We start from the raw sequence: 26960 nt of genomic DNA on the forward strand, positions 1-26960 counted from the left end.
CTGACAGGTGGTTTAAATGTCCCAGCAGGTCCACGCCGGGGGCAGCAGGCTGGACAGACTCAATGGATCACTCCCAGAGAACTCAAGCAGACTCTATGCAACGAGCCCAGAGTAGCAGAGCAGCAAAGATCTCCTCCGTCGTAGGCCGAGGGAAGTAAGATCAGTGTGAGGCCCCAGCACGCAAGACACTCTGTACCACTAAGGCTCCGCGATGCATCACTATATGCCATTATTCAGAATTGCGACTGCAGCCACACGCTCTGAGTGGACCCCACCCATTAACAGACACATATGTTTGTACATGCCACGTTTTTTGAAGAAGTTGCCTGTTAATGGCCTGCATCCATGAGGTAAACTTCTGAACGGGACATGGGCTGAAGTATATGCATTTATTGCAGGTTAAGTTTGCTGGCTTCATGCAGCCTTGATTCGCTGTGCAGTACAATCAGGGATGGACTGGCTACAGGGAACTGTGGAGATTTCCGGGCAGGCCTCCGCACCCTGGGCCTCTGTTGTGTGGTAGCCTATTTCATTTTCAAATGTTCTCATAGGAAAAGGCTGGGGCTTAGAGAAAATGTGTAATATGGGGCAATTATTTCCACAGACTCTTTTGGTTCCTAGACCAGCAATGAATGTGATGGTATAGCGTGATGTGCCGGGAACCAGTCCTCTCCTCTCCTTGTCCTGGTTTGTGTGGCTGAACGGGCTGTTCCGTTCCATCAGACTAGACCACCAGGTCCAAACTCTTTACTGAAGAGATTTCCGCAACAGCGAAGCTATAGAATTAATAAGAAATAACACTTGCAAGCCAAGGCTTCGTCTAAACAACTCTAAGCCTCAGATGAAGAGCAAGAATCGCTCGAAACACGTGTCAGGCTGTTTTCAAACCACAATAAACCTGCAACTGTAGCAGTTTGTAGTATTATTTTGTGTCGGCGCAGCAAGACTGGAAAAACCCCCTTTTCTTGTCTCTTTCTTTAAAACACATCATCGTTAATATTTACGTATCAGTGTCAAGTGGAGCATGTTAACCATTTAACCACATTGATGGACGAATATAGGCAAAATCATTACTGAACTGATGAGTGCATGTGACACACTGCAGCAAGATCGTCTTCCATGGGTTGGCACAAATGACTGCCTCTCCTGTCCGATATGGGTCTTTTCACTGACTTTGCCCCTGTGTTGGGGTTTGTTGGCTGGTGACTGTCCTGTTGTCAACCCTGCCTGCTGGTTTTTACTCTAGAGAATGTGCTGCATTGTCATGCAGGCTGAGTGGAGCAGTGTGTGGACATGGCCAGCATCAGTGCCCAGGATTGTTACCCTACATCTCATTGTTTATCATCAAAATTGATAAATAGTGCTGCCCTGCCCACATAGGTCACCAGGTTTGTGAATAACAATGAGCCAGCTCAGGATCCAGAGGCCCTGGCCAGTGCACACGGTTGTTGATTGTCATGTTACTATCACTGACGGTTAAAATAATAAAGTTGTACAAAACACCACAACATAATCAAGCTGGGCTTACAAATAAGTGCTGGGGCTCAGAAATAAGTGCTGGAGCTGTGCCCTGGCAGCTCTCCCACAAATTAAGCACTGTGTTCAACCCATCCTTTGAGAACATTCGCAAATTAAATAGGTGATCACACAATAGAGATGTACCTTGAAATCATCAGTGCAGCTAGGTGTTGAGCGAAGAGTGGGATGGAAGGGTCTTGGTATTGATCAGCCAGGATTTGGAGGCTAGTTTCTGCGTCATGGGCATGAGGGTTTTCAAGTGATCCGTTGAAGTTGTGTGATAGGTGCATTGGTTCATCACAGTAGTTGGGCAGGACAGTTGGCTGAGACTCTGACAAGGTATTCTTTGGTGGGGCCAGAGTAGTCTGGATTCTTTCACTTGATGTTGTCTGACAGAGTGTGGTGTCCCCAAGGGTGTCAGTGACAAGTTTGTTTTTGGTGTGGGTGGCAGGGATTGCCCAACGGAGCAGTCTCGTGGAAATGCGCTTCTTTTATTGCACATTTCTTAGGCTGCACTTGTATGTGGAAATTAGGCATTTAGGGATTAAAAACCCAACATGTAAAAAGAAATAGGCTGCTGATGTGTTGGGTCTGCCTTGTAAATTGCCTCAAGTGGGTAGAGCAGGTAAGAATGATATGCTATGTTCTGGGATTGCTTTCAGTTTAGTGTGGTCATTCGCTATTGGTAACTGTTATTCAGAATGTATAGGAGGGGTTAGCATTGTCCACACATATAGGCCAGCCTGGAGGTAAATGCTTTGATGGTAGCAATTAGGAAGCAGTTATCATTAGAATAAAGCAAATGTCGAATTTGAGAAGATTTTCAGGGTTGGCTTTTAGAGGAAGGGAGTGCATTTAGAACAAAGTTTGACTTAGTATGAAGGGAGGCGCTTGTGCATTATTGGCTGGAGTAGTCCTTAAGGTAGCAATTAAGGTCATGATATGATAGGTTATTTATAATAACCTTAAGCGCGGCCCTGGGGATCGAACCTGTGATGCTCTGTGTCATCTTGCTTCCAAGGCGAGCACGTTGCCCCTGAGCTATCCTGCTGAGACAAGGTTAGCTTTCCTTGTCAGCTTACATCTGTCACATTAAAGGAGCCATTCAGCACATTGTCCTGAGGTGTTATGAGTATTGCTCCCTGCCAAGACACTGTAAAGAAAAAGCAAACACAATGAGGCTCCCTGTCCCTCACACACATAGATCAACCTTTAAACAATCAGACTGGGGGCAAAGGAAGGTGTGGTAGCAAAAGTATGCATATTTTCAAGGAGAAGCACACAGCTTCGTTCATCTTCTTGCTGACATGTTTTATTCATCAGCAGTGATTATTGGATACCAAGGCTTGAGCCCCATTATTCCATCCTCTCGGGTTCAGTGTGTAGTCGTGGGTTGGATTTCTTCATGGTGTGTGTGGACTTTTAACAGCAAAGCACGTTTCCCAGGGTCTTTGCTGTGATGGGCCACAGCTAACAGATGCCATGCACTTGAATCAAAACAGGCTTAAATCGCCAAACTGGCTAAATGCATTTGAACAGTGAGGGATCATAAGGTAGGAAGTCAAGGTTAAAGCTTGAAAGGTAACACTGAGTCAAACCTCTGTAACACGGGGTGGTGGGGGAGTTACTAATGAGTTGCATTAAACAGATTAAAGCCCATTAAATGATATTAACTGAAAATAGCGAACACATTTCAAGCATGAAAAGTGCATCAATAGCCAAAAAGCCTGAACTGGGTCGTCCAACTCACTGCTCGCTTTTTACTTGAACTAGGCTCTAGTCTTTCAAGCACCTTCCTGTCGACTGAGACTTGCCCTCTTTGCTTTCGTCTTGACCAGTTCATCTGGGGCCTCCTTGGGCCTCATTACGACCCAGGCGGTAAGTTACCGTCTGGGCCGTGACTTTACCACCATGGCGTAAACTACGTTTACGCCATGGTGGTTGGCGGACTTAACCGCCCCATTCCGACCTTGGCGGGGCGGTAAGTCCCCAATCCCCATTTACCCTTCCCCATTCCCATTTTCGCCCCATAGGGCATAATGGGAGTGGGGAAGGCGTTAATTACGCCACCGTAAATTACGGTGGCGTAATTAACTCCATGGTCCCTTAGCGCCATGGATTTTAACACCTGCTAAAAGCAGGTGTTAAAACCTCCATGGCGCTAAGGGACCTCGTACTCAGGCGGTAAGGGTCGGCGCTGTTTTCGCTGCCGTAAACCCCTTACCGCCTGGGTCGTAATGAGGCCCCTTGTAATGTATCCCCTTCTGTGGAAGGAGCAACCATAGAGCTGTCAAAAGAGGGCAGGATCAGTATAATTGTGCAGATCTTCTTCGACCAATGCAGGTCCCAAAAGGATTCTCTAAGGAGAAGGACAAGTTCACATTGGGGTCTGCCTAGGGGTATTGTACGATCAGACCAAAAAAAAAGGTCCGACCAAACAATACAACCAAAAAATGCTACCACCAAAGGTTCGAACACCAAAGGTTCGAACCTTTCGTGGTAGCATTGCAGGTAAGTAAAAAAGAAGAAGAAAAAAAAAGACCCACTCACTATACTGTGTGGTATAGTGAGCGGGGTGTTGCGGGGGACACACCCACAGCACACCCTTAAAGAAAAAAAAGACAAGGCAAGGTAGGGAGACACATTTAAGAGTGCACCCAGTGTATACACACACACACACAAATGCTCACACACGCGTGTGCACACACACACACATGCACCTCCACATCAGTCAGGTGGAATGCCAGTTGATGCCCACAAATTATTAAGGTCGACTGAAGATCACTTTACAGTTGACCTCCCATCTTACTGACTCCCAGGTGCCTACCCTGCTGTTTTGACGATCTATGAAAGGCACTCAGTTTCAGAGATGGGTAGTGGAAGGTCAGGGGAGAACCGTTTCCTCGAGTGAAGTAAGCAAATAAAAGGATATTGGGAGGTCATGCTCCATGAGAACAGAGATCTCTTCAGGTAATAGCAATCAACACAGTCCTAGGTAGGCACGAGGCTGGTCCTGTAGCTGTAACAGCTGACAAGCGATGACTCTTCTGTAGAAGAGAATGAACCCATAGCAAAGAGGATGCATTTACTGGTGGATTACTTACACAAAATACTTGCAATTCTAAGGAACACACGCTATGCCAATACAGTGGCAGCCTCAATTGCATACTTTAACTATAGGTACATGGAGATTATGACAGTACTTTATAGAAATAAGGTGCAGTGATGAAAGGATTCCAAACAAGACTGATGGAACTAGCATGCACATGCACCATCAGGGACATGGGTGATGATGAGCATCCTCTACCCTGATATCCCATCCTGTATCCTTATTGTGCTCGGGAAGAGGGCAGTTCCCACCATCCTCTCAGTCTTTTGGTTAGGTCTGGCACACGGTGCTGCACACAGCCAGTGGCTGATCACACCAATCAGCTCCGTGGCCCTTGCTCTTTTACATGGACCATAGTTGTGGGTGGCTTGGGTGGAATGACACTAGGGGAATGATATGCATGCAGTGTGTATGATGGTGCTTTGCAAAGTATGTAAATGTATTGGAGACTGGAGCAACTGCAACATCAATCCCAGGTTTTTGGATCTCCTGAGCTAATGACCACTACACCCAATGTACCCCTCTACACACAACCATACTTGTCAAACTGTGCTCTATGGTTAGCATCCACCCACATATAAGTTTGTAATCTTGGCAGAGTCGGACTTCAGTGTTATGCTAGTAACAAAACATATATTCTGCATTCAGTAAAGTTCAGTACCATTTGCTTTTGGATTGAGACACTTTCTGCTTTGCTACAAATCTCCAAGATAAACATGCTGGGTTCCAGACACAGCTTTACCCTGAAGATTAACACATGGCTGGAAGAGTTTGGGACAGGCGTCCAGGCTATCTTCTCCCAGCCTTGGCATCCACCTTTATTCTCAACTTCTAATCTATTGAAAATGTGTGTTTTAGGGTATGCATATGGGTCAAGATGCTGGCTTGCTCCTGCCTCCTCCTGAATCCATCGCAAAGTGTAATTGGGTTTCCCCAATGCTCAGTCCCACATGGAGTTTCAGTGGTGAGTATAGAACCTCGAAAACACCAATTAGGGTTCTATATTGAATAGGTCTTGAGTGGACCTACATCAACCAGAGTTCATACTCTGATCACATTCCAAGTTTTAAGGAAAGCACCTTGATCTCATACTGAACTTTACTCAATCTCTCCTTGTCGGTCAGAGTCGGCATGCGGTCATGTCTCACTCCTATTTCTACTTACTCTGGCTTCCTACGTCTTAATGTTAGTGCCAGAAGCTCAATCCACAATAGGAGCATTGTTGTTGTCTTGATACTGACCACAGGAAGTTGCAGGGATATGTATGGCCTCAGTACTGTATAGTCACTGAAAGTGAGTCATTTCCTGAGTTCATGGTGACAAGAAGACAAGGTCAATTTAGTTTGTAACTTATTGTTTTTTGGGGTGCACGGCAGATCCAATAATGCAGCAAACCAAACAATTCCTCAGACCAAACATCACTCATCCCAACATTCCCTTATGAAATCCCAAATGCCAGAGTACCTGAGGCAACAAACTCTCTGCACTTTCTGTCATGTGGAATGACAGAGATTGCAATTCGTTTTTACAACAAAATGATAATTGCAACATAATATTAAAAATATAAAATTAAGTGATCTTGGAAAATGGGTGGGAAATCTTGATCGGGTTTGGCAAAGTAAGAGTTTCATCACTTTAAGGATAATGTTTAAATGGCAGCTGCACAAAACCACAAGAGTAATTGGCAGCTCTTCCGTCTACAAAATGCCAACAATTTCTCCAGGGGAAGCGGAAAAACACATGGCAGGGGAGAGACCAGGACTTAACCCCAATGGTGAACGAACACACAATCTATTACTAAGCTGAGCGATGTATCAGGTTTTGGAGATATATTGATATATTTTCAAAATCCAAATAATATGAGACAATTTCATTAACATTGATATATATGCCTGTTTATACATTATTACATATGCTACAATATTTTATTTACATTTTTATATTTACACAGCTGTGTGTATTCTCAAACAGGAAGAGGAACCCTGTATTTCCACTTTATTTTGATCAATGGCTTATAAATAAAGGAGTTTATAACATCTCACATGTATTTGGTGACTTACAACTGAGCATTTAACCCACATAAACAACATCGATATATATATAGTATATCGCCATTCAGCCCAAAAATATTGACATATGACTTTTCTTTCATATCTTCCAGCCCTATCTATTAGTACCCTTTAGTGAGGGTTTGTCAAGACAGAGTTTTTTTTTCGAGAACACTGCTAACCAGCATTAGAGGCCATCACCCTCTAGTTGCTTTTAGGCTTCTCACAGGAGCAGGAACTACAGAACAAACTTCTTCAATCTGGAGGGGAAAGAGCAAGGACCCCACTGGGATGGCATCTGTAAATCCACAAAAACATACACCACGTGAAAAGCACAGATTGAGCACACAGGCACACACATGGTAGATCTTACAGCAGAGAGCTGGTTCAAAGAAAGAAATGAAGCCAATGGGGGAAAGCATAGAAGGGACCTGATCATCCAGGCTGAGGTGTCAGGAGGGGCAAGTGGACACTCAGAGATTTCAACAAATAGGTAGTGGCTATTCTCAGACTGGGGAAATTAGGGATGTCAGCTAGCCACAAGGGAGAGAAGATCATTGCCTACCAAGGTCCTAGATATCAAAAGGCAGGAGATCAGATGCAAACAGCAAGCAAAGAGAGTCAGCAGTGCTCACTCTGAGATTGGGGAACAAAGTTTGCTAGGGAGAAGGACAAAAATTCAAGACTGACATGCGTGTCGTTCATATTCCATCACGTATTCCAAAATGTTAATGTGAACTGTGATCCTCAATCAGAGACTATGACCTCTGGTAACCCATGCAGTCGTATTACTTCTTTTATCACACCTTCCACCAATGCATTGCATTCACTGCTGATTAACATTTGTTAACAAATTTAGTGTGCTAATTCCGTCAACGAATCTACAACGGCAGGAATTGTGATGTAGCCTTGTGATTTAGGTAGTTTCACAATGAAATCAATAGAGATGTTCATCGAGGATTTCTTCAGATCATTCAACAGATGTAGTGGTACCATCAGTTTTCTCACATCCGTGAACTAAAATTGTCTTTTTAATAAACCCCACGGCTTGCTAACTACAGGATTTGTTCTTAATGATGTATCATGACTAATATCTAATGCCATTACACTCGATATAGTATCTGGTATGAAGATCTTGTGGAATAATAGTTCCTGCTGTGCAGATCATGTCTGCTTTTTTGTTTCTTCTTGAATCCGTGCCTTGTTGTAATTATGGACATTAGACTGCATGGTGTTTCTTAAAGTAAGAGTGAAATGGTGCTCTTCGATATAAGTGTTTCCTCCACCTTTACCATTACGGACGTTCTGGCACCATGTTTCGGCCTTGCCATGTCTACTTCCAGGCATGCATTAGAGTTGAAAATCAAATCCGGAAAAGAATAGCAGGATTGCTGCATGCCTGTGATTAGTGCATTTCACACTGTGTAGGAATCCTAGATATTTATCATCCATCCAGGATCCACACTGTAGCCAGGGTTTCTGTTCCTTCCAAATAATGTCTCCACTGTGTGAATGATTCTTAGATGGCAGGACATTTTCTGTCATAAATGGAATAAAATGGACTTCTGCCTCCAGAAAGTTTTAGAAAAGAATGCTACTGGATTCAATTCATTAGTGACCATGTCCCTTTGAGACAAGATGGCGCTACATATGCAGGGAACAAAACTTTAGCTCGCGTCGCATCTAGATAGAATTGTGACTGTTATCATGTGCCACACTCAGGATTCTTAACTTTAGCTTGCGTCGCATCTAGATAGAAATGTGATTCTTAACATGCACCACACTCAGGATTCTGAACTTTTGCTCGCGTCACATCTAGATAGAAATGTGATTCTTAACATACACCACACTCAGGGTTCTGAATTTTAGCGTGCGTCGCATCTAGATAGAAATGTGAATGTCAGCATGTACCACACCTAGATGGAATCCCATAATTGCAATGGACAGCAATGCCAACTAACCAACCAACTAACAATTCCATCGCTCTGCATACACCTCTCAAACTCTAACCAAACACAACCACAAGCCTAAAACGCAGCAATCCGCACAAACTTCACAACAATGCAACAACAAAACATACCACACATAGACTTGCACAACAGCACACGACGACGACGGACCGTAAAACACCCCAAACCCAGCCAACGGACCCACCGGGCTGAGGCTTCCAACAGCACATCACTGCTCTCTTGCACTTTTCCAGCTTATTCCCACTAACCCACCCCTTCTCCTCCCCTTTTTCAGAGCCGCCAGAGCGCCAAAGGACCACTACAGTGGTGATAGTGCGCAGTACAAATGTCCTTTAACATTAACATTAACATAGCTACTGCCAACACATCTGTCTCCACTACAAATTGAAGTTCCTAGTGTGAGTGATGCAAAATGTAAGCTCATGTTAACCTCTTCGTTAATAATATACAGCGATTAGCCCAGGTACAAAAATGTGATTTTTCTTTTTTTTAGGCGCAATTTGACCGGCCACAGACTTTTCCTGTCAACTTTGGCCATTGTATCACCAAATGTCCAGGTTGATCACAATATATACAAATGATCAACTTCCTTGTATGTTCCCTTTAATGTCCCCTTAATAGTCCCTATTTGGTTCTTCTGTGTTTTGTAATGAGATTACAAGAGTGGGAGTGCATTTTCTTGGCTTACCACTCCTTTCTGTTTACTACTTGTTTTCCTTCCTGACGAGTCATCTTCTGTTGATTAATCAGTAGGATCAAATTGATTAATGCTGAGGACGATGGGGCAAATCTGCTACTAAGGTCGATGCACCCTTTAATTCTTCCCTTAATCCATGATAAAAGGCTGTACCTGTCACCTCTTGTGTGCAATGAGTCCTTTTTCAATTGTTGAAAACAGGAGATGTAGGCTGCAAAGTCCTTCTTGACCTAAATATCATTCTAGTGTCACCTCTGATAGCCATCTTTGAATGAAGACTATCTCTTTTTGTACTATTTTCATCTATTCCACACACTCCACCTCTTCCTTTTTCTCCTTTGATTCAGAACAATCCAGAAATAAAAAAATGGCTGCAAGGGCAACTTTAGTGATAGGACAGATAATCTTTAAATTCCGAGGGCACATCTGACAGGTACCTGAACTGCTCTTGAGCTACCAAGCAAATGTCCTGCATTCACATAGCCACCGCCACAACTCAGATCATGTTTATCATCCACATTTCAGCCCTACCCGTCCAGGGCAGATGCATTTCATGGCACATAATTTGGGGAGGCAGACTCTTTGTGGTGCAGTAAATTTAACTTAGCGGAGCAGTCTTAGCCCCTGATTCATGCTATTATTTGCGTGTAAAATAGGGATTTGTGTGCCATTCTGGCCATATATCTCAGTTTGACACGCAAATCACTCCATGAATCAGGGCCTTAATGAAGTGTAGTGGACAGCCGGTGTGATATTTCAGAGGATTATGGATACACCGGGTTAGGGAGAATTCTCAGAAATGTGCTAATTCCCTCCACTTTAGAGACCCAGCAACTGTGCTAGATTTTGAGGACTTGATTTTTTTAACCTGGAGAGAGTGTGACTCTTTTCCCCACTCTCTCATGTATTTTATTGTGATTTTGAACACTGTGTTTCTTTTGGTTGTGGAGTCTGACAAACTCCATAGGCATCATCTTTTACATTGTGTCACACAACACCTTCAGAGCAGTGACACAGAGAAGTCTTTCAGATTTCTCAAAGGTTTAAATACCTTATCTTGGATAAACTACTGTTTCCAAGAGCAGTAAAGTGAAATTGACTTTACTTACCATTGTACCTTTCTAGACCCAGCACACCCTATCTTACAATAGAGTTCTGGAGGGGTTACATAGTATCTGTCACGCTCACCTGATTCCCACGGAGGCGCAGGTCTGGCTTCGAGTGCTGATGCTTCTTCAATGGTGAAGCGCAGGACTCTGATGATGGACAGGAAGGGCCCCTCTACTCTGGCTTTTCTGGCTCGCAGGAATATTCCCCTGTGCGTGAAAAGGGAGTATTACCTACTGACGGAATAATGCTCAAGCCTCCCACTCCCTTCCAACCCACCTCAATACCCTTCCATGATTCCCCGCGAAGTCTCACCTTAGGGTCTGGAAGGATGAGTTCTCCATCCTGCTTCTGATGCAGGGGAGCGTTGAAACCCAGTTACTTCACTGGATTGAGGTTTGATGGGAGTTCAAAATAAGCTTGACTATTCAGGTGAGGCGCTGTAAGAGTTCTGTTGCAAGTTCAAAAGTTCAAGCTTAATAATAATGTTCATTGTCTTATTGCATTAAGCGCTAATGCTTATGTCTTTTTCCCCTTAGGGGCCGGGGTTCGGAATGCCGGAGATATGGCGCCGACCCGAAGTGTAAGTTCCGGATGAGCGTTCAGGTAATGTCTTTGCATTCGCTCATTCAATGTCTTTGTCTTTTTTTCCCCATTGGGGCCAGGGTCCGGAATGACAGGAAGCGGCAGGACCCGAAATGAAATGGGAATGACCCAACAGGTAAGTCTTAGAAGGAAACTGAGCTTTTCCTATTTCCCTTCCTTCTCTCACCTTGTTTTCTTGTCTTTTCTCTCTAGGCTCTGGGAAGTGGGTGCGGATCCGGATGATCGCTGCTGAAGATGGAGGCGCCCAGGAAAGGTGAGTGAAATGCAGCGCTGCAGTGATCGAAGCGAAATGCTTTTAAAATGATGTCTTCCCTTTCAGGATCGTCGGTGTGATGTCTCTGTGATGCAGCTTTAGCAGGTAAGGTCTTCTTTCTCTCCAATTCTCTCTTATCTCCCTTTGCAGGTGACCCAGGAGGCTGACAGGCGTGGCTGAAGTCCAGATGCAGGAGCTGACACGGTGAGCGTCCAGCTGCGAGGAGCAGAACAACGTGAAGCGTGAGTTGCTGATCGGGTGTGGTTTAAATAGCTTTGGAAGAAGTTCCAGGCATATATCCTTCCACCGAACAGGTATGTATCCTTCCCCGACCACATCCAGGTGGAAAGTAGTCCCACAGGTAAAGTAGTTCCATTCAGGCCTAAAGAGGGCCTGGATGTAGCAGCATGGTCTGCATCAGGTAAGCGCACATTAAAACACTTGAACACATGTCTAGCTTTATGAGCCTGGTGCCTAAGGCGCCAGGACAGGGGTCCAACATGAGCCTGGCGCCTAAGGCGCCAGGACTGTGTCCAAAGGGCCCCAGCTTGGGCCCGCTGGCACTTCCCTGGGGGAATGATGCCTGCCTCTGGGGTTGCTGGGTCGGACCTGGCTCCTTGGAGGTAGGCATCATGACAGTACCCCCCCTCAAGGCCCCTCCCAAGGTTGTTCCCTCCGGGGGTTTTGGCTTGTTCGGAAATCTCCGGTGGAACCTTTGTATTAATCGAGGTGCGTGAACATGGTTACTAGGCTCCCACGATCTCTCCTGAGGTCCATATCCCTTCCAGTCAACAAGATAGAAGAGTTTTGACTTTAACACCTTGGAGTCTAAAATGTCTTTAACTTCGAATTCTAATTCCCCTTCAACTTGAACTGGGTCTGGAGGCTTGGACAGTCGGGTCCCTGGTTGTACTGGCTTCAAAAGTGATGCATGAAAAACTGGATGAATACGCATGTTAGACGGTAAATCCAGTTTAAAGGCCACGGGATTGATTATAGCCTTGATGGGATAAGGTCCTATGAATCTGGGATTGAAGGTTCGCGGGCCTTTGAGGGGTAAATGTTTCGTTGCTAGCCATACCTGGTCTCCTACTTAGTAAGGAGGAGTTTTACTTCGGTGCAAATCAGCATTTTCTTTATACATTTTCTTGGCTTGCTGTAAATGAGTTGCAGCTTCTTTGACGGCTCGGGATATTGTGGAATGCAGATGATTTACTGCGGGCATTTCCAGGGTCAGAGGTGGATCTAGGTTAGAGGTCCGAGGATGGTGACCATACAAAGTATAAAAAGGAGTTTGTCCGGTTCCAGAATGCACTGAATTGTTGTATGCATATTCTGCGATCCAAAGGATGTCTTTCCAATTTAACTCGGATTGGTGTAACATGCACCGAAGATATTGCTCGAGAGTCTGATTGGTTCTCTCGGTTTGTCCGTCGGTCTGGGGGTGGTGGCTGGTGGATAACCGCACATCTATTTGTGCTAGTTGGCAACATTTCTTCCAAAAATGGGAGATAAATTGACTTCCACGATCCGAGACTAATATGGAAGGAAAACCATGTATGCAAACTATATTCTCCAGAAATTCCTTGGCCAAGGTGGAAGCTGAAGGCAAACCTTTTAAAGGGATAAAGTGGGCCATTTTGGAGAATAGATCCACAATTACAAGGATAGTGTTGTAACCAGCACAAGGAGGCAGGTCAGTTATAAAGTCCATTGACAAGGTGTACCATGGTGCCGGTGGAATATCCAAGGGTTGAAGTAGGCCGGCTGGCCTTTTCTTTTGACCCTTGTTTTGGGCGCAAATTCGCAAGACAATACGAAAGACTTTATGTCTTTTCTCCAAGAAGGCCACCAGAAGTGGCGTTTGATTTTTTCCTCCGTTTTAGCGATACCAGGGTGTCCTTCCATTAATGATTCATGATGATGGGCAATAACAAGTTCTTGCAATTCTTTACTTGGCAGAAACAACTGCTCCTGGAAGTAGGGTAAATCATCCTTAACGGTGTAATGAGGACCCTTTTGACTCCATTCCAGTAAGGCTGAAGTTGTTTTACTTGCGTTTGGATGTCCTCAATAGTTTGCAATGAAGTTAGGCCTAAGATTCTTTGTTCAGGTATGATTGGCACAGGTTCTAAACTCGAATTGGGCTCTTCCATGCCAATCCGGGATAAGGCGTCCGCTTTACCATTCTTGCAGCCAGGGCAATAGGTAATTACGAAATCAAATTCCGCAAAGAACAGAACCCATCGGAGTTGTCGTGAAGATTGAGCTTTGGCCGTCTTTAAATATTGTAAATTTCTGTGGTCCGTAATTACGGTGATGGTGTGTCTTGCCCCGAGAAGGTAGTGACGCCAAGCCTTGAAAGCAGATTTAATAGCCAGTAACTCCTTGTCGGTAATTGCATAGTTGATTTCAGGAGGAGAACATTTCCTGGACCAAAAGGCCACAGGGTGTAGTTGGTTAGTTTCTGGGTCTCTTTGCGACAGGACAGCTCCCATGGCCGAACTGGATGCGTCGGTTTCCACAATGTAAGGGAGATCTGGGTGCGGGTTCTTTAATACAGGTGCAGAGGTGAATTTGGTTTTCAGGTCCTGAAAGGCTTGTTCAGCCTCAAGAGTCCATTCAAAGTGTTTGTTTTTCTTTAGGAGAGCTGTGATGGGTTGGACTGTTCGGGAAAATTCCGGAATGAATCTTCGATAGAAATTGGCGAAGCCGAGCATGCTCTGAACTCTCTTCACCGAGCTAGGAGATGACCATTTGAGGATGGTGTCCACTTTTCGCGAGTCCATTCGGACTCCTTGAGGTGTCAGGATGAATCCGAGAAACTCAACTTCTGTGGTATGAAAAATGCATTTTTCGAGCTTTGCAAATAGTCTGTGCTGGCGCAATTTCTCAAGAACTGCCCTAACATGTTTTCTGTGATCGGATTCTGAAGAAGAGTACACCTGGATGTCGTCAATATAAACAATGACACAAACATCGATAAGTTCCCGAAGAACATCATTCATAAAGTACTGAAAGGCGGCAGGTGCATTGCACAAACCGAAGGGCATCACCTGATATTCGAAGAGCCCAAATTTGGTGCGGAATGCAGTCTTCCATTCGTCGCCTTCTTTTATACGCACCAGGTGATAAGCTCCTCGGAGATCTAACTTGGTGTACACACAAGCGTCTTTCACCTGGTCGATAAGCTCAGGGATCAGGGGCAGAGGATAACGATTCTTAATCGTTATTTGATTTAGGGCGCGATAGTCTATACATGTTCTAAGGTCGCCCTCTTTTTTCGGCACGAAGAACAGAGCTGAGGAGACAGGAGACTTGGACGGGCGAATAAAACCATTGGCTAGGTACTGATCTAAATACTGACTCAAATGCTGGTTCTCAGGTTCCGTAAGAGCATAAATCCTACTACAAGGTAGTTGAGCATTGGGTACCAGATCCATTTGGCAATCATAAGACCGATGGGGAGGTAACGTGTTAGCCTGTTCCTTCTGAAAAACGTCTTGGAATTCTTGGTATTCTGACGGTAGCTGTACAGGGGTGGAAGTTGCTGAGGCTAGACCCATAACTGGATTTCTTGGATAACAAGTTGGTTCACAATCAGGAAAACGTATCTTCTTTGCTCGCCAGTCGATTCTGGGATTATGTGTTTCTAACCAAGGAATTCCAAGAATTACTTGAAATTGTGGGGCCTTGATCACATCAAACACGATTGCTTCCCGATGTCCATCCTGACCCACCAGTGTCATTTCAACAGTGGAATGCGTTACAGGCCTTGAGGCTATTTCGGTTCCATCTACTGTAGTAATGACATCTTGGGTTACTTTCGGGCGGAGAGGGAGCTTAATCCTGGAAGCCAATTCACAGTCTATGTAGTTTCCAATAGCTCCACTGTCGATGTATGCTTTTACAGCATGCAACTGCTGAGGCTGTTTTGGGTCCACGAGCACCATTGGCATGACAAAATGCGAGGTCAAAGAGTTTGTTTTCAAGCTCGGCAAGCGGACCCCTACGCTTGTCGGGCTAGATCGTTTCCCGAATCAGGTGTCAATAAATCGTTATCAGTGGCTCCAACCACCTTCTTAGGTGGTTTAACCGGACAATTTCGAAGAAAGTGACCGGAAGTCCCGCAATACAGACAAAGTTGCATTTGCCACCTTCTCTCTCGTTCCTTCTGCGTTAATGGTCCTTTAACACCACCGATTTGCATAGGTTCAGATACGTCGGTACTCTTGGAGTTAGCGTGGGTTTTGATCGGTACTCGGGTTTCGTACTTGAACCTATCTGCTTTTCTATTTTGAAGTCTGTGATCAAGTTGAACCACCAAGTCTATGTAGTCTGCGCAGACCTGGGGTGGATCCACTATCTGAGCTAGAACATCCTTAAGCTCTCCGCGCAGGCCTCGATGAAACAATGTGATCCTTTTGTTTTCTGGCCATCCAGTTTCCACAACCAGTCTATTAAAGGTGGCAACGTAGGACAGGAGATCCTGATTACCTTGTCGTAAGGATAGCAGTTCGTTATCAAGGGCCTGTCCTTGAGAGTGTCGAGCAAACAATCTTTCCATGCTGGCCTGGAAGCCCTGAAAATCCTGGAGAATGGGATCATCCTGATTTACCAATGGAATAGACCAATCGGCAGCACTGCCACTGAGGTAAGATAGTATAAAGGCTACCTTGGTCTGGTCGTTAGGGAAGGCCCCGGGTCTGCAGAGAAAGTGTAAATGACATTGGTTCATAAAGACAGCATATTTCTTGGGATCCCCCGCAAAACGTTCAGCCGGGGCCAAAGGCATGTGTCCAGGTAGATTGATTTGTACCGGGTTATTCAAACCCATTGATGTGGAAGTACCTCCGGAATTAGGTAAAGGAGTGTGCCCTGCCTGGGCCTGCAATAACCTTTTGGCCAGGTCATCAGTTCTTTTCTTGGATAGGATCAGTTCTCTTTTGAGAGCGTTAGTCTCCTGGCGGGCTGAGTGCACTTCTGCCCGTAATTCCCCCAAAAGCTGGGCCAGCTGATCTGTCTCGGAAGTCTCCATAGCGCCCGGGTGGGAAATTGTGGGTAGGCTTCGCGTTCTGTCACGCTCACCTGATTCCCACGGAGGCGCAGGTCTGGCTTCGAGTGCTGATGCTTCTTCAATGGTGAAGCGAAGGACTCTGATGATGGACAGGAAGGGCCCCTCTACTCTGGCTTTTCTGGCTCGCAGGAATATTCCCCTGTGCGTGAAAAGGGAGTATTACCTACTGACGGAATAATGCTCAAGCCTCCCACTCCCTTCCAACCCTCCTCGATACCCTTCCACGATTCCCCGCGAAGTCTCACCTTAGGGTCTGGAAGGATGAGTTCTCCATTGTGCTTCTGATGCAGAGGCGCATTGAAACCCAGTTACTTCACTGGATTGAGGTTTGATGGGAGTTCAAAATAAGCTTGACTATTCAGGTGAGGCGCTGTAAGAGTTCTGTTGCAAGTTCAAAAGTTCAAGCTTAATAATAATGTTCATTGTCTTATTGCAGCAAGCGCTAATGCTTATGTCTTTTTCCCCTTAGGGGCAGGGGTTCGGAATGCCGGAGATATGGCGCCGACCCGAAGTGTAAGTTTCGGATGAGCGTTCAGGTAATGTCTTTGCATTCGCTCATTCAATGTCTTTGTCTTTTTTTCCCCATTGGGGCCGGGGTCCGGAATGCCAGGACGCGGCAGGACCCGAAATTAAATGGGAATGACCCAACAGGTAAGTCTTAGAAGGAAACTGAGCTTTTCCTATTTCCCTTCCTTCTCTCACCTTGTTTTCTTGTCTTTTCTCTCTAGGCTCTGGGAAGTGGGTGCGGATCCGGATGATCGCTGCTGAAGACGGAGGGGCCCAGGAAAGGTGAGTGAAATGCAGCGCTGCAGCGATCGAAGCAAAATGCTTTTAAAATGATGTCTTCCCTTTCAGGATCGTCGGTGTGATGTCTCCGTGATGCAGCTTTAGCAGGTAAGGTCTTCTTTCTCTCCAATTCTCTCTTATCTCCCTTTGCAGGTGACCCAGGATGCTGACAGGCGTGGCTGAAGTCCAGATGCAGGAGCTGACACGGTGAGCGTCCAGCTGCGAGGAGCAGAACAACGCGACGCGTGAGTTGCTGATCGGGCGTGGTTTAAATAGCTTTGGAAGAAGTTCCAGGCATGTATCCTTCCACCGATCAGGTATGTATCCTTCCCCGACCACACCCAGGTGGAAAGTAGTCCCACAGGTAAAGTAGTTCCATTCAGGCCTCAAGAGGGCCTGGATGTAGCAGCATGGTCTGCATCAGGTAAGCGCACATTAAAACACTTGAACACATGTCTAGCTTTATGAGCCTGGCGCCTAAGGCGCCAGGACAGGGGTCCAACATGAGCCTGGCGCCTAAGGCGCCAGGGCTCTGTCCAAAGGGCCCCAGCTTGGGCCCGCTGGCACTTCCCTGGGGGGAATGATGCCTGCCTCTGGGGTTGCTGGGTCGGACCTGGCTCCTTGGAGGTAGGCATCATGACAGTATCCTCTTTGTCTAGTTTCTCATGTAAACATTTTTATCTTACCCACTGAATGGCTGGTGGCAGTGGTTTCGTTTGAACTACCATAGTGTGCCTTTACCGCAGGCTGCGTTCGTAGCTATAGTAAAGCGCACACAGGAGCCATCTTTGTCAAAATGGCACCCGGTCTTCTTTTTTTGCCATTTCTTTGTGGAAAGGTCCCTCTTGAGATTTGCTCTGCGCGCCAAACCAGGTTTCATCTCGCCTTTGGCAGGGTTCAGGAGTAAAACCCACTTCTGGCTCCAGGGTGTCTGGGGTAGGCACGAAGGGAGGGAGGTGCCTGAAACTCCCCTGTGCTTAGTTTCCTAGGAGACCCAAATGCACTGTGGGTGATTGACAGCTAGGCTGGAATGAATGGGAGAGAACTGTATAAAAGGCGAGTCCTTTGGCTTGGAAGGCAGAGTCGACCACTGGACGAAGGAACCGAAGAAGAACTTGAAGTGGACGCCTGCTGCAACTCCTGGACCGTTGGTTTGCCCGGTGAAACCCTGCTGCAGTGCTGAAACACCAAGTTTGCATCGACAGAGAAGCCCCTGCAAGGACGACTTCTACCCTCGAGTTGGTGGATCCAATGAACTCCAAAGTAAGCCACCTGGACATCCATCTCGGAGCTGGTTGAATTTCCACAGATTCGCTGCTGGAAACCGTATAGCCAGGGACAGGTACACCAGATTGTGTGCGCTGCTTTTAAGCTGGCCTGGAGCTTTTTGGAAGATGCTCCGCACTACCAAGAAGCAGGACTGTCCAAGCCTGAGCCCCCTCAACAGAGTGGGGTACCCAAGAAGCAAGGAAAGTCCATCTCGACAGCCAGGAACCACGGTGTTGCTATTTGCGGTAGATGCAAGGAGCTGATATAGTGAACAGCCACTGAAAGTGAAGTTTGCCGATGTCCTCCCTCTTGTCCCCACGACTGAGGCCCAGGAACAGTGAGACCTTCAGAGCTGCACAGGAACAGAAGTCATCAGCTGCATCTTTTCTTCATCTTTAAAGGTACTGCAAAAAGTCTGAGAGAACTTACCTCTTACTGTAGAGTGTCACTTCTGCAACTCACAAGTCTAATCAGCTTGTGGCCCTACATTTTATTCTTCTTTTCATCAAAGACTCCTAAGAACTTGTGCAAAGACTTTTCCATTTGCTTACGAGAAGTGTTTCATCCTATACAAGACGTATGCCCATTGACTTTGGCTTAGCCGATTGAACTGAATGACTCTGTTAGGAAAATCTAAAAGTACTTGCCTGCTTAAGAATATTTGTGGTCTCTTGTTGTTCTAATAACCTTTGCCTTTTACAAACTTTTAAGAGTATTCTAAATGCCAAGAGTAAGATATCAATGTCCCCAGCACCCTAGTTAATAAAGTCACCTGTGGGTGTAGGTTGTGTCTGTGGGCCATCCCAAAAGGGTCTTTACTGATTCAGAAACTCAGAGTGTACAGTATTGAAGTGTATTTGTGTGTTACTATTCTATTGCTTCCTTCTGAAGAAGGCTTTATAATTGACTGATAAATACATTAATAATTGTTTATGCAAGAAACCTTAAGTGTAAGAGTTTATTTGAATACATGTAACTGTGAATCTTTGTGTAACTCCACTACAGTCCACATTTTCCCCTCTTGAGATAAGCCTGGCTTCTCAACACGCTACAAAAACGGTATAGTACAAGCTTATACCAAAGGTTGGGTTGCCTATACCTGTAGTCAGAGTTGTGAGTAGTGGTCCCAGAGGGTACTGCATGCAAACTTTGCCTAACACAGCGCAGCATTGTGTGTGTTACATAATGATCAACACAACCATTGAATAATGATTGATCTACACAGCCTCTCATCTTTTGAAGGCCAATTTCATAATGACATAGTACATAATACCTGCTGTTATGCTATCACTTTGGGGTGCAATAGAAAAGGCAGCATATGAGCACTCCTTTATTGTATTGGTTCAACAGTTGGCATGAAGTACAGGAGATTAAACATATTGTGGGGCTCAGCATGCATCAGTATAATTTGCATCTTCGAAGACTCGCCCACTGAGAAGACACGATTTTGGTCAGAGAAGTTTCCAAAAGCAGAGCATCCCTATTTCTTTTCATGTACACAAGTGGTAAGGCTAGAGGGCCTAATTCAGAGAAGTGTTTTATAAAGGCAAACCCTTTTGGAAAACGTTCTGTGAAATAGGCCCTAGGAGCACTATAGATGTTGGTATTTCTACCCACTAAGCTCCTCCCCCCCTGAATCTTTCTTTCCCAAAAGGGAAAGGGATTCTCTAGAGCATCTCTTGAGTTAAGGGACCAGGGGCCTCATTACGAGTTTGGCAGAAATTCTGCTGTAAATCTGCCGAATTTCCACCAAACTCATTTACTGTTACCACCACTCTGTCCCATTGGAGTGCAGATGTGTACATTGGCATTTTGCCAGATTTAACATGAGAGGTAATTCTGCATGGTAAATCCACTGAGTTTTGTCCCTCAAATCGAGGATTTAGGTAATCCATAATTTCAAGGTTAAATTCGGAAACCAGCAGTGTAGTAAAAGTGGCTGAAATTCCACCACCACGCTGTAATCATAATAACGATTGAAAAGAATTTTATTATGCTGTGTGCAAAAACCTTATTTTACCACACCCGTTTTGTTGGAATTAAAATTATAGTGAAATTCCTCCAATGTTTAATTCCTAGTTTTGAGTAGTATTGGGCAAACCAGTTTGGTAATAACTCGCAGAGGATGAATGTCATGCTGTTTGAGGTCCTGCAAGCTGTCCAACATTTTGTAATCATAATTGTTTTTGTTGAGCACTAACCACCCAGGGGTCGTAAAGCACTAACCAACACCATTCATATGAAAAGAGAAATGAAAGTACCAGAAGAGGAGAGGCTTGAAGTCAAAACAAAGACGTTTGAATTTGTTTTCTGGAAAAGTAAAGGTTTCTCAACAGGATGGAGGACATTGATAGATTGATTGTTTATTAGTATAGTGGCTATACACAATGTGTTTCAACTCAATTCAAGGAGGGAGGGAACATGGGAGAATACAATTACATTCTTACAAGTCCTTGAAACAATTCAGAATGTGATAAATAACTATCATAATCAGCCTGGCGACATTTCAGATAGTACAAGTGCAAGGAACAATTAAGGAGAAGCAGAGAAGGGAAAAATGAAACAAAACCAGCAGTAACATTACTATGCCTGACGACAATTGATGTAGTGCATGAATATACAAGAGGAGGGAGAGAAGGGGGGAGATGTGGAAGTCAGGGAGTAGGAGAGGACCAAAAACAAGCGACTATCATAATAGGTCAGACGACGATTCAGAATAGTGCTGGGGGGAGTGGGAGGAGAAGACAGACACACTCCTATCAAAGGTCCCGGGACAAATGATAAGAGTAAGTGCTAATGGACATCAAAAAGGTGGGGGAGGAAGAGAGGGTAAGGTGGCTGCGACAGACAGGGGGCTACGATTACTATGCCTGACGGCAACTGAGGTAGTGCCAGAACTTTAACAAGACAGGGGGAGGGAGGGAAAGGAGGAGGAAAGGGCAGGTGGATGAGAAAGATAGGTGGCTACAATTAGGATGCCTGATGGCAATTGAGGTAGTGCCAGACTTTAACAAGAAAAATGGATGGGGGGAGAGGTCAGGTGGCTGCGAAGGACAGGCAGCTATTAATACTATGCCTGGTGGCAACTGAGGTAGTGCCAGTAATTAACAGGAGTAGGGAAGAGGTGGGGAGGAGGGAAAAGAGTAGGGGAGGAGGGGAACGGAGGAGGAGAGGGCAGGTGGATGAGAAAGACAGGCGGCTACGATTACTATGCCTGACAGCAATCGAGGTAGTGCCAGACTTTAAGAAGAAAAACAATTGAATGGGGGGAAGGTCAGGTGGCTGGGAGGGACAGGCGGCTATGATTACTATACCTGACGGCAACTGAGGTAGTGCCGGTAATTAACAGGAGGAGGGAAGAGGTGGGCAGGAGGGGAGGAGGGAATAGAGTAGGGGAGGAGGGAAAAGGAGGTGAAGAGTGGGAAGGGCAAGACAAGAGACAATGTACTAGGTCAGACCACCTATCAGGCCTTGCTAGGGGAGAGGGGAAGGAGAAGAACAAAAGGAGGGGGTGGGACATAGACATGCAACCATCATACATGTGATACATTAGACAAGTATGAACATAGCAAAAGTGGAGAGGGGGAGAAAGAGGGGTGCAGCACCACAACAAGGGAGAATGGGGGTTATGGGGGTTGATGGGGGCACAAAATAGGCACAAGAGGCATGGGGATGGGTGGGGGCACAAACACAGTGACAGGGGGAATGGGGATGGGTGGAGGCACTAACATTCCAGAAACCTATGGCAGGCGCAGTGAAGGATCTGCCTGGATCCCTAGAACACTTAGACCGGAGTTATCACTGTTGTCCATGCACATGCTGGGGCGGTCTTATGGCCAAAAGGCACATGAAGCCATCTTTGAAGTAGCCTTGTGGGGAGCCAAACAAGCTCGTATCATTTAGATGAATACTTTAAAGATAATCTGCATCCTGACTGGGAAACAGTGGACTCTCCTAAACAGTGGGGATATATGTGCACATCTCGGCGAATTATATATAATTCTCAGGGCTGTATTCTTTAGTACCTGCAGACAGTCAATAACCCCAACTGTGCCAGAGGCTACGGAGGCGCAGTGTGACTCGATCCGTGGATGACAAAGCTGATGAAAGACCATTAGGGAATACAACACTGATCCTATAATGCTTTTGGCTTGGCAGTCCATAGTGAAAGCACACTCAAATGCCACCCCAATGATTTAGTTTTCTAGCCATTTGCCAGGAAACGTTCTAGGGTTACCCTGCTGCCATCACCCGCAAGGTGCTAGACATGCCTGAGTGCTCTATTGGGGGGCCTGGCAGGTCCGTGCAGGCCAGGCTGGAACTGTATTTCTATTTCCGGCAATCTTGCACTGAAAATAAAAAAAGTTTTTAACAATCACTCCGTGTTGTCGGGAGAAGGGACTGTGTGGCTAAGTTGGGGGACATGAGTGCATTGTTACTCTGGGTAATATGGAGTGGCTTGTTTATCACCCAAATATATCCCAGAAATATGCATGAGTCAACACACGTTTGGATCAGTGGTGCTTGAAGATTCTCTAGTCACTTCTTGGGGGTTCACCAGGTCATTTACCCAGCCCTAAGGATATGGAGTGTATCAACCACGTTTACACCATAATATTAGGCAAATACTCCCAAAAAAATAAAAATAGGGAGTACAAATGCCCCCAACAAAAAATAGGAAGAAGCACATAGAAGCCAGTCTCCCTGCTTTCATCCACACAGCTCTATGGATATTATTGGACCAATAGTACATATACTGCCACAGGAAGAAACTCTGTTATTATCTCTACCTAATTCAAAGAGGTGAAATTGTATCTTTTAATGTACATGAAAACTAATTACAAAACATATCTGTTTTACAGGTACTTTTTTTACTCGCTTATTAAAAACTCTTTGGGAGTGGGACTTCTTTTTTCACTCTCTAAACAAATCTTTTTACTCCCAGATTTAAAAAATAGGGAGTAAAATACTGTCACTTCAAAATCTTATAGCCTTGGGCGGAATTGACCAACTCGCAAATCCACTTCATGGTGCGCCACATAGTTCTGCTGGTGTTGTTTGCAACTCTAAAGTTTGGTGATTGAGCTGTGACTACTGCTGCAGTCAGTTTTCAAAATTCAATTACCCCCCAACCACAATTGCATTATCTTAAAATTTTCAACAGCACAACACTTAGATTTCTAACAAAAATACCCCACAACAAAATCAAAATCATATCTTTCATTGACAGCAAGAATAAGGCTTATATGAGCATTGAAATGTCATGAAGTATGTGTGTAACATTAAAATACTCCAGCCTCCAAGTACCCACAGTGCTGTTCACAAATGCCACCCGCATTGACCAACCTCCTTACATGTGAAAGATACTTTTTTCCAAGTCGGTCAGGTAGGAATGTGCCCGGATGGAGGATGACATTGCTTTCAGTTCATAACACGGTACACGCTCAGGTTTGATGCAGTAAAATCTTTCGCCATCACAGTGGTTTGGGTATTCACACAACTCTTGCGTGGTGTTGAATTTTAATCCGCATTCGGTGTAAATGCCATGTGTTCCGTTAACGAACTGGCCCGTCCAATACACATTCTTATAGCCTTTGTTCCTTGCCCTCCAGAGAGCTGACACCCCTTCACTGGGATGTATTAGCAGCAGGGACACTCGAACTTTACCCTCCCAAAATAAAGTAAAAGTAACATAGTATGAGCCATTCTTCAAGTCTAAAATGATGCCGGATGCTCCCGCTTTGACATCTGGGGAGTAAATTCTGGCTCTTATAAAGTCTCCTCCGTGTTCCTTTCTGTTGCCAGAGAAATCATAGACATCAATCTGAACGGTTAGGTTATCACCAGTGCAATACTTGTCTTTGGGGTTCAATATCGTCGCCTGGCTCTTTTCAGCACTTGTCGTGTGGTTCAAGTCGTTAATAGGGGCATTGTGAATTGTCTTATCAATTTCGTTAAAGATCTCAATGATTTCCAAGTCAGTTTCAGTTGCAGGGATTTTTGCCTTGTGCTGGTCAACTGCGCTATCTCTGTAAAAATCGCTGAAATGTTTAACCTGCAGTGGAAAAAGAAAGATACTATTATGCACCCATGTAAATGTCGAATACTACATTTAAAGCAATTTCATTGCCAGCGCATTTATCTTGCGTTCTTCATCGGTGAATTTCAAACTATTCGCTTGTTTTTCAATTACGAATGACTGCGTTTAGCAATGCCACCATTTTAAACTTTGCGAAACCTAAGGTAAGCAAAGGGACAAACACACCACTAAATGTACATAAGATAAAATAATAACTACCACTCCATAATGAAAAATATATGGGCGTGTGTGGACCAAAGATGAAATCTCTGCAGAAGGCAGCAATCGATCCAACTTCAGGAGCCTGATAATCATCATTTGGCACACACATGTTATTATGGCTGTTATGACTGAAAAGATATTTCTGACAAATGAAAGAGACTGATACACATTGCGGAAAGCGGGGGACCACTTGCAATCGCTACTGAATTGAGCAGATACGTCATCTGTCATGTCAGAACATCAATCACTAACTTTGCAATGTTTGGCCACCAAACCACCTATCCATGCCATACAGGAGGAACACATCAATACATGGAACCAACCCTGATAAGGGGAAACACTTGCTTTGATAACTGGCAGACCTTCTCCACAGTCTCGAATCAAAAAGCTACATGGGTAAAGTGTGACCAATGAACTTACGGGGACTCAGTGGTCATGGGGTGGATATTGGTTTCTAAACCATCAATCAGCTCCAAACCTCTAGTATACCGGAAAGTATCCAAACAGATTGGAATAACAAGCAAATTATAAACCCCCTTGTCCAATTTTGGGAACGTGGACGTAACAGCAGGCTTATCTCTGCAAGGTCGTGGATCGTTGGTTAGATGCAACACAGTGAAAATACTATTATTACCCAATGATAAAAGGGACAAAGAAGGAAAAGGGATGCACTCTGGATACTGACAGGAGGGAAGTCAGTATGGTTAATAATCAGAACATGTTTGCAAGGGGTGAGGAGCTTGGTTTCGGGACAGCCAGGTCCCCTGCGCAATTTGTCGTCTTTATTCAAAGTTAGCCTGCAGCCCGGTACATGGTTTTGTCAGGGAACCAGGCTCCATGGTTCCCAGGAAGTTTGAAGATTGAGGGTGGGTTGACAAAACCTAGTTTGTTGGTGGCACTGGCAAGGTGGTTGGTGCCCCTTGGTTATTACACAAATCACTTCGAAGATGTTTTTGTGTGTGCAGGCATATTTATTATTTCAAGTGCAGCATAACACCTGGGGTACAGTGTACCAGGTTAGTGAACCGTAACAATAGAAAAAACCGCCGACGCGCGTTTCAACCGAAGTCTTTCTCAAGGCATTGAAGTTGGGGTGGGGGCTCCCTTCAGAATATATGTAGAAGAACCCTGGGTAGGGCGTTGAGTAGATGCTGGATAGCAGATTTCTGGGCTGGTGTGACGGACCACCCCAAGCATAGTCTGGCACTTTCAGAACTGGGGCCCTGCACAATCCATCCTTTAAATCCTGAAAGGAGGTTTGGCAGTTACATCATTCAGGGGGATGGCAATGGTCCCATACCCTCTGATGAACGACCAGTAGTACCCAGCGAGACCTAGAAAGGCTGTCATCTGTGTCTATGTGGTGGGGATATCCCAATCCCTCAATGCCTGTACCTTCACTTCGAGAGGTTGTTTCTTACCGCCACAACCAGGTGGGCTAGGTAAGTGAATGTACCCTGCGCTATCTGGAACTTTGTGACCTTTATAGTCAGACCTGTGTTCTGCAGCACTTGAAGTACTTGTTTCAGGTGGGATACTTATCTTCCCAGGTGTGGTTGAACACAACAATGTCGTCTAAATAGGCGACACTCAAGTTTTCCAGTCCAGATAAAACCTGGTTAACCATCCTCTGTAAAGTGACAGGAACATTCTTCAATATGAAGGGCATCACAGTAAACTGATAATGTTCCTCTGGGGTTGTGAATGCTGACCTCGCTCTCGCTCCATCTGTGAAGCCGACCTGCCAGTAGCCTTCCGTGACGTCAAAGGTACTCATGTATTGGCAGCGGCAAGACAAGCTCATCTGCCCGAGGAATGGGGTGAGTATCGGTCTTCAGGAGAGAATTGAGCCCCTATAGTCCACAAAAACATCAGTCTTCCCACCACTGGTATTTTTAGGGACCAGTACCACTGGGCTAGCCCAGGGGTTGTGGGATGGCTCTATTACTACTAAGGACCACATCTTGGAAACGTCCTCCTTGATGTTGTTCCCGACTTTATCAGACATCCGGTGAATCCTGGTCTTCACAGGCTTACTGTCCCCAGTGTCCACATCATGGGTGCACCAATCTATGTGACCTGGAATCTAGGAAAACAACCAAACAAACTTTCCCAGTAAACGGCAGCACTCTTGCTGTTCTGACAGGTCAATTGCAAGTTTGACACCTTTAACTGATCCATCTGTGGCTTCAGTATGCAGGAGGTCTGGGAGGGCAACG

At 45.2% G+C, this 26960-nt stretch overlaps 1 protein-coding gene across 1 annotated transcript in view; it reads right to left on the reverse strand.

The window, feature by feature from the left end:
- The window catches only part of LOC138487300 (NXPE family member 1-like), a 79591-nt gene that overhangs the window by 19306 nt on the left and 33325 nt on the right, over positions 1 to 26960 (reverse strand). The window contains exon 2 of the mRNA XM_069613910.1: positions 23795 to 24495. Within this exon, the coding sequence (XP_069470011.1) occupies positions 23795 to 24495 (701 nt within the window). The remainder of the gene's footprint in view (positions 1 to 23794; positions 24496 to 26960) is intronic.

The sequence above is a fragment of the Ambystoma mexicanum genome, chromosome 9, assembly GCF_040938575.1.
Source record: "Ambystoma mexicanum isolate Mex_15411 chromosome 9, UKY_AmexF1_1, whole genome shotgun sequence".
Taxonomy (NCBI): domain Eukaryota; kingdom Metazoa; phylum Chordata; class Amphibia; order Caudata; family Ambystomatidae; genus Ambystoma; species Ambystoma mexicanum.